Genomic DNA, 7,013 nt, shown 5'->3' with positions numbered 1-7,013 from the left:
CTATAAGCTGGATCTTAATAGCTGGGATGCTTCCCCTGTTATGCTGGATTGATTGAAAAATAAAAGTCTCTACCCCTCTCTATATTCATTCTCTCCACAGTATGACTTTATAGTTTCCCCCACCAAAAGGTGGAATCTATTTCTCTGATCCTTGAATCTGGGCAGCCTTGTAATCTGCTTTTGCCAATAGGATGCAGCAGAAATGATGCTTCAGTTCCAAGCAAGACTCTTTCAGTTTCTCTCTTGGACCCCTACCCAACCATTCTGTGAACAAGGTCAGGCTAGGCTAATGTGGCCCAATCATTCCCACTGTCCCAGCCCAGAGCCAGCCAAATGTCAGACATGGAAGCAAGCAAGGCTACCCTAGACCAGCCAGCCCCAAGCCAACCCTCCAGCTGACCACAGATGCATGAACAAGCCCAGGCAAGATGACCCAAACCTGGCCAGACCAGACCTATAGCCTCTTGAGCTATAATCAATGCTTATTGTATAAGCCCTGAGCTTTGGAGTGGTTTGTTACACACCAGTTGCTAACCAATACACCTGGGGATCTTTTCTTCATCTCCCAACAAATCTGCTTTGGATCTTCAGAGAAATTAAACAATGACTCTTCCTAATCATCCTAAGTTTATGCCATCTTTAAGTGACAGAAAAGATTTGAACTGAAATCTATATGAGAAGAAAATGCTGTTTTCACAATAACATAGGACTTTCAAAGGCTTCACCTGGCTTCTCCACTCTGCCATTTTTAGATTGCCAAAAATCAAGCAACGCAAAATACGTAAGTTGTCACGACAGTATATACTGTATTATTTCATTTACTTAAAGTTCTAGAAGCTCCAGAAGAGGCAACGCCAATAAATAGTGAAAGAAAGCAGACCAGCTGTTGCCTGGGAACAGGGAGGAGGTTAGACTGCACAGCGGCGTGAGGGGACTGGGAAGGTGATGGCAATGTTCTCTTTTGCCACTGGAGTGGTAGTCACCTAGGCATGCATATTTGCCAAAGTCATCTCTACTCTTTGAAAGAGTGCATTTTTATTATGTAAAAATTATACCTTAAGGAAGTTGACTTTCAAAAGTTGAAAAACAAAAGCTTAGGAACTCTATATCATCTTTGTAAAATTAAGAAGAAAAAAATGCAAAATGTTGGCAGCGCATCCAATCTTCCAGGGCTTATTGCTCTCCCAGAGTGGTTTTGTGGAGAGGTCCTGGGAAGAATCCTCCTCCCACCACCATTTCCATGGCCGGGTAGTCCAGCAAACGGCAGCTCAGTGACTATCCTGACTCGCCTGGGTCAGGCCAGCCTCGCAGACCCAGTGGTAGGACCTCTGGCACACGTCGTCATTCCACCCGCCATCTGGGTGGAAGTGGGCACAGTCCTCGCCTCCGCCCAGCCCGTGTCCCTGCCAGTCATCTGGCTGGCCTGGCTTCCAGTTCCTGAGGGGAGAGGACAACAGCAAACTAGGAAGGGTAGATGGAGTAAAATTCAGTTCAGGGGAGGAGAAGCTGCCAGTCAGATTCCCTGGGGGGCAGTGCTGACGGAGGACATTGGCATGGAAAGCCGGGGTGTACTCACTGGAAGCCGGACGCATAGTCAGTTCCATCCACCCACTTCCAGACTCCTTCGGGGTCACTGAGGCCCATCCAGGTGTATGCAGAACCCAGATGTGCCTGGACAAAACTCTGAGGTGACAGAAGGGCAGTGGTGATTTCCTATCCCAGCCAATTCCTTGAGCTAGGGATTCTAAACTTTTGCTCTTCATTAAATCAACGGAGGAGTTTGAGGAGTTTCTCCCTATGCTCAGGCCTATTAAATCTGAGGGTGTGGCACAGATGACAGTCATTCTGGAATCATCATTCCAGATGATTCCAATGTGCTGCCAAGATTAAGCACCATTTCCCTACATGTGACGTGTCTTAGGTACTGAGTACCAGAAGCCTCACCTGCTCCTCCCTGGAGTTAATGACAACCAGGTGTGCACTCTCCAGCTGACAGTACCTCTCAGCCTCGGGCCAGGTCTTCCCGGAGCGAGAGAACCAGTAGCAGCTGCCTTGGTGCTCCACCCAGTTGATGGGACAGCAGGTCCTCTCGGTGGACCCTGAGTGGGGCGAAATAGGGTGGAGAGGCTGAGGCGCTGCCCAGTGGGCTGTGGGCAGAAAAGCAGGGTCCAGCCCTCCCCACACCTTCCTCACCGTTGTTTTTGAGAATAGCCACCTGGCAGGTCAGTTTGTTCAGGGCTTGCACCAGCTGCTGGACTCGCAGGAGCATTTCAGAATGAACTGGGACACGGACAGGTGGGCAGTGGGGACAGCGGCCCAGGTATGCCTTCTGCTTATTTTGTTCCTGGAGCTCAGGTGCCCCGGCGCAGGGCCAGGCCTAGGAACGTTCCTTCCCGCCCCCACCCATCCCCCACATCATGCCCAGGTGCAGCCATCAAATCTGCTCTGGATCCCTCTGCTCCTGTTTCTCCAGCCTGTTCTCCGGAGAAAGCTGCCTTTCAAGCTACTGGCTGAAGGGGAGGGCAGTTCGGCACCAGCAGTCTGCTGCCACCCCCACGTGTGTCTGAGAGCCCAGCCTCCCACAGCCACACTCGGAGGGTCTCTTACCTGTCTGCAGTTCCTGCTTGTGACCCTCCACTTCAGCTTTCAGAGATGCTATCATTTCTTGCAAGCTGCTCCCTGGAAGACATGTAGACTCAGCTTAGGGGTCAGCTTCCTCCTCCCCGGCCCGGCCCCGCCCCAGCCCAGAGCCCCATCCAAGCCAGGCTCACCCTGGGAAGTCAGTGCCTGTATCTCAGCCACAGTGTTGGAGGTGAAGTTGCTAAAATCTGTTCTCAGTCACCAGGTCCCTCTGAAATTTGAATCTGCTGCCACCCCCACCTGTGTCTGAGAGCCAGGCCCCCCACACCCATACTCGGAGGGTCTCTCACGTGTCTGCAGTTCCTGCTTGTGACCCTCCACTTCAGCTTTCAGAGATGCTATTGTTTCTTGCAGGCTGCTCCCTGGAGGACACGGAGACTCGGCTTAGGGGTCAGCTTCCTCCCCGGCCCCGCCCCGCCCCAGCCCAGAGCCCCGTCCAAGCCAGGCTCACCCTGGGAAGTCAGTGCCTGTATCTCAGCCACAGTGTTGGAAGTGAAGTTGCTAAAATCTGTTCTCAGAGTCAGCAGGTCCCTCTGAAATTTGGAATCTAGACAGGCGGATGGGAAGGTCAGAGCTGGGCTTCATCGGGTCCTCTGTGCCAGCACCGAGCAGGGCCTTCCATATCATTGCCTCGTTGGGTCCTCGCAGCAATCCCGTGGGGCCGGCACTGTTATTGTCCAGTATTGCAGATGATGAAACTAAGCCTCTGAGAGGTGAAGTAATTTGAGTACATAACCCAACTAATGAGTGACAGAGCCAGCAGCCATCTGATTATGGGTCCATCAACTCTCCATCAGTGCCCCCACCACTGTTCCCATCCATCACTCCATCCGGGGTTCAGTGGCCCTGTGATGACCCCCATGACTGTTGGTGGCATTGCCATCACCATGGCCCACTGTCATCTCCACAGCTGCCCCCAGGACTGTGCCCTGCCTTGCTCCTACTGTGGGCCTCACCACTGCCCCGCCACTGCCCTGCTGTAGCACCCCATTATTCTCTCTTCCTTGTCCACCCCTGTGACCCTCACTTTGAGATCCAACCACACAGATGATGACCAGCAGCAGGAGGCCGAGGCCCAGGGCCAACAGGAGGAGCCAGGGCCCAGAGCGGAGACGCTGCAGGAGGGACTGGGAAGGAGGCAGCCCTGTAAGAAGAAAGGTGTCAGGATGAGGAGGGGACAGACAGGAGGAGGAGAGGGCCCAGGGGGCTGTCTAGCGAGGAGGGCTAGGCACAGGGCACGCCAGGGGAGGACCGGACGAGGTGGATTTCAGGGCAGGGGATGCCCAGGCCTTGGACCTCAGGGACTAGCACAAGTCCTCAGTCACACCGGCCCCTCCCACCCCTGGGGACCCACGTCCACACACAGAGATGGGGGACAATAGCAATATGAGGGGTCCCATGGTCGGAGCTGGGGGTGGAGGCAGGAGGACACAGGGAGAGCTGGGGGCAGCCAGGCCCTTCACAGGCTCAGGCTCACCTACCTGCTGGACAGTCAGGTTCACAATGAGTCTCCTCCAAACCCAACCACTTATCTTCCCCTCTACCAATGGGCAGCTCTCGTCCCCACCCCGCGGAGCATGAGAAGCCGGGTCCACTGTGATCCCCCCTGTCCCAGTCTTTCTGAGGACCTCGCATCCTCTTCACGCTAAGCCCATCAGAGGCTGGAGCCTGGGTCTCAGCATGGGGACCCACATGGTGGAGAGACAGAAATGACAGGAGAAATCCTTCTAGACATATAAAGAGGGCATTTTAGGGGAGTTTCCCCTTTCCTCTTACCATTTCTAAACCCCTGGACTTTCTCCTCACTCTCCAAGTGCTGCAGGTTTTCATAATTCATTGTCATGCTTGGGTCAACACGGCTCAGGCTGTCACAGCTGAAATGGAGGCAGGGCCAGTGGCCAGGCTGGGGCGGAGCCGGGGCATAGGAGGTTGGGACTAGGTTGGAGCCGAGTCCAAGGCTGAAGTTGAGTTGGGAGAAGAGGCTCAGGTTGAGAAGGAGCCCAAGGTTAAGGCTAAGATGGAAATGGGCCTGGGTTTGCAGCCAAGTTAGAAGTGGGGTCGAGTTGAGTTTGGGAGTGAAACTGGAGGGTAAAGTGAGAGCTAAATGTATTGCCAGTAATCGGGCAGGACTTGAGGTCGTGTCTCATGCTAGGACTGGGGTCAGTATCCATGTTGGAGCCACAGATGAAACTGGGGTTAACTTTGGGGCTGAATTTGGAAATAGAATACAGTTGAGGTTTTGGCTTTGGGCTGGCATTAAGATTCAAGTTGAACCTGGGGTTAAAGTAGGAGCTTGGTGGTGGTGGTGAGGTGGGGGCAGGTGCAGTGGCTCACTCCTGTAATCCCAGCACTTTGGGAGGCCAACACAGGCAGCTTACTTCAGGTCAGGAGTTTGAGACCAGCCTGGCCAACATGGTGAAACCCCATCTCTACTAAAAATACAAAAATTAGCTGGTTGTGGTGGTGCAAGCCTTTAATCCCAGCTCCTCGGGAGGCTGAGGCAGGAGAATCACTTGAACCCAAGAGGCAGAGCTTGCAGTGAACTGAGATCGTGTCACTGCACTCCAACCTGGGTGACAGAGTGAGACTCAAAAAACAGTAGGAGCTGGGGTTAGAATTGGGGTTAGGGCATGGCTGGGCTGGGGCGGAGGGTCAGGCTGGAAGTGGGCCAGCCATGAGGCTGAGTTTGAGTCTTAGTTTATTTTTATTTTTTTGAGACGGAGTTTCACTCTTGTCGCCCAGGCTGGAGTGCAGTGGCACAGTCTTGACTCACTGCAACCTCTGCCTCCTGGGTTCAAGCGATTCTCCTGCCTCAGCCTCCCAGAGTCTTAATTTATAACAGGTGATTGTGGCTGTCATAACCCAATCTAGAATCCAGTGAAGGGAATAGAGTCTTAAATCGCCACGTAGTAATTAAATCCCACACTGCCCCCTTGTATTCATTTTCATTTAGTCCCGCCCAAGACCCAAAGTCCCCCTCTCCCTGCTTCCTCTGACATTCCCTGTCCCCTGGGTCTCAGCAGCCCTGCAGCACCATTACCTGTGGGGGGTCTGGAGGCCGTGATTCCCACGTTGGTTGTGCAGCAAGGACCAGAGCTGGGACGTCACTCAGAGCGGGAAGCACTGAGCCCTGGAGAGCTGGGGTAGGGGTGACTGGAGTCCTGCTGGTCTTGTGTCTGAAATCCCGGGAGCCTTATAATCTGGGACATCCCATTTCCTCAACATTTCCTCCAGTAAATGAGAGTGTACTGGAATTGGAACACACAGCAGTCGTGTGTGGGTGGGGAGAGTTGGGTTTGAGGCCAGCTCTGCTCTCCTCCTCCAGGACAGGCCACTTCCTTTCCTCGTTTTTGGAGCGCCTCTAACTTCCTCATTTTTACCATCTGGGGGCAGGGCTGGATCAAAGGCAGTCAGAGGTCCAGGCTGCTGTTTCTCCTCTACCCACACTCCCTTTCACTTCCTGCCTTTAAATTTCCCAGAATTCTTGGGTCTCCATCATCGCACCCCTGGTCCTAGAGAAGCCCATTCTGTGCTCTTGCTCAATCCTGGCCTGAGTCCCTAGCATCAGCATCCTCTGGGTCCCAGTCATTAAGCTGCCGAGCTCTGGCCTCACTCCACTCTGGAAGGAGGGAAGGGGGTGACAGAGAATAGAACTTCTTGGCCAGAACAGGAAGGGAGAAGCCAAGGAAAAGAGCAAACTTTTATTGAGTATCTAACCTGTGATGGCATTATGCCAGACACTTACCTTACATAACCATTCCCCACAAGCATCTGGGGAGGCATTTTGGATGACGGACTAAGGCTCAGGGCCGGAGATCACACACAGCTTGTAAGAGAGAAAGTCTGGCACCCCGGTCTGGCTCTCAGCACATGCTCTGTCTTCATGAACAGGACTCCATTTCATCCCATGACCCCTGCCAAGCCCCTAAGGGACTTGCCCCGAATCCATGTGCACATCCCTTTCAGTAGGAAGGAACCTGAGTATCTTACAAGGTGGAGGAGAAGAAATACATTTTAGGTTATATTTTCTATGTACATGGGATTGTGTTCTGCTATGTGCTTTTTTAGGAGTTAACAATCTATCAGGAACATTTCTCCACATCAGTTTACAAAATGTACTTGATCTACCTGCACCCATTTCATCATAGTCACCATAATTTATTTATTTAGCACTTCTCTATTGACAGAAATCAGAAATTTAGGTTGTTTCCTTTTTTTTTTTTTGAGACAGAGTCTCGCTCTCTCACCCAGGCTGGAGTGCAGTGGCACACTCTCAGCTCACTGCAAACTCCACCTCCTGGGTTCAAACGATTCTCATGTCTCAGCCTCCCGAGTAGCTGGGATTACAGGCACCTGCCACCACGCCCGGTTAA

At 52.7% G+C, this 7,013-nt stretch overlaps 1 protein-coding gene across 8 annotated transcripts; it reads right to left on the bottom strand.

Annotated features, from left to right (window-relative positions):
- Positions 1 to 802: 802 nt before the first annotated feature.
- CLEC10A (C-type lectin domain containing 10A) lies at positions 803 to 6,674 on the bottom strand. Of its 8 annotated transcripts, XM_032280568.1 has the most exons (11): positions 6,386 to 6,674; positions 5,681 to 5,888; positions 4,417 to 4,514; positions 3,668 to 3,784; positions 3,092 to 3,187; positions 2,931 to 3,002; positions 2,608 to 2,679; positions 2,194 to 2,280; positions 1,945 to 2,099; positions 1,577 to 1,683; positions 1,002 to 1,437 (listed from the first exon to the last, which is right to left on the bottom strand). In XM_032280568.1, the coding sequence occupies exons 3-11, from the start codon at positions 4,481 to 4,483 to the stop codon at positions 1,269 to 1,271; spliced, it is 942 nt and encodes a 313-aa protein (XP_032136459.1). In that variant the 5' UTR covers positions 4,484 to 4,514; positions 5,681 to 5,888; positions 6,386 to 6,674; the 3' UTR covers positions 1,002 to 1,268. The 8 variants fall into 8 exon arrangements, with proteins under 8 accessions (XP_032136462.1, XP_032136457.1, XP_032136459.1 ...); XM_032280569.1 differs by lacking the exon at positions 6,386 to 6,674 and having other exon boundaries at positions 4,417 to 4,543; positions 5,681 to 6,045; XM_032280567.1 differs by lacking the exon at positions 6,386 to 6,674 and having other exon boundaries at positions 5,681 to 6,045.
- Positions 6,675 to 7,013: the final 339 nt, after the last annotated feature.

Source organism: Sapajus apella, unplaced genomic scaffold (assembly GCF_009761245.1).
Source record: "Sapajus apella isolate SASKATOON/1434 unplaced genomic scaffold, GSC_monkey_1.0 scaffold12, whole genome shotgun sequence".
Classification (NCBI taxonomy): Eukaryota; Metazoa; Chordata; class Mammalia; order Primates; family Cebidae; genus Sapajus; species Sapajus apella.
Note: the sequence above shows the minus strand (reverse complement) of the source record. Positions and strands in the feature narration are given on the sequence as shown.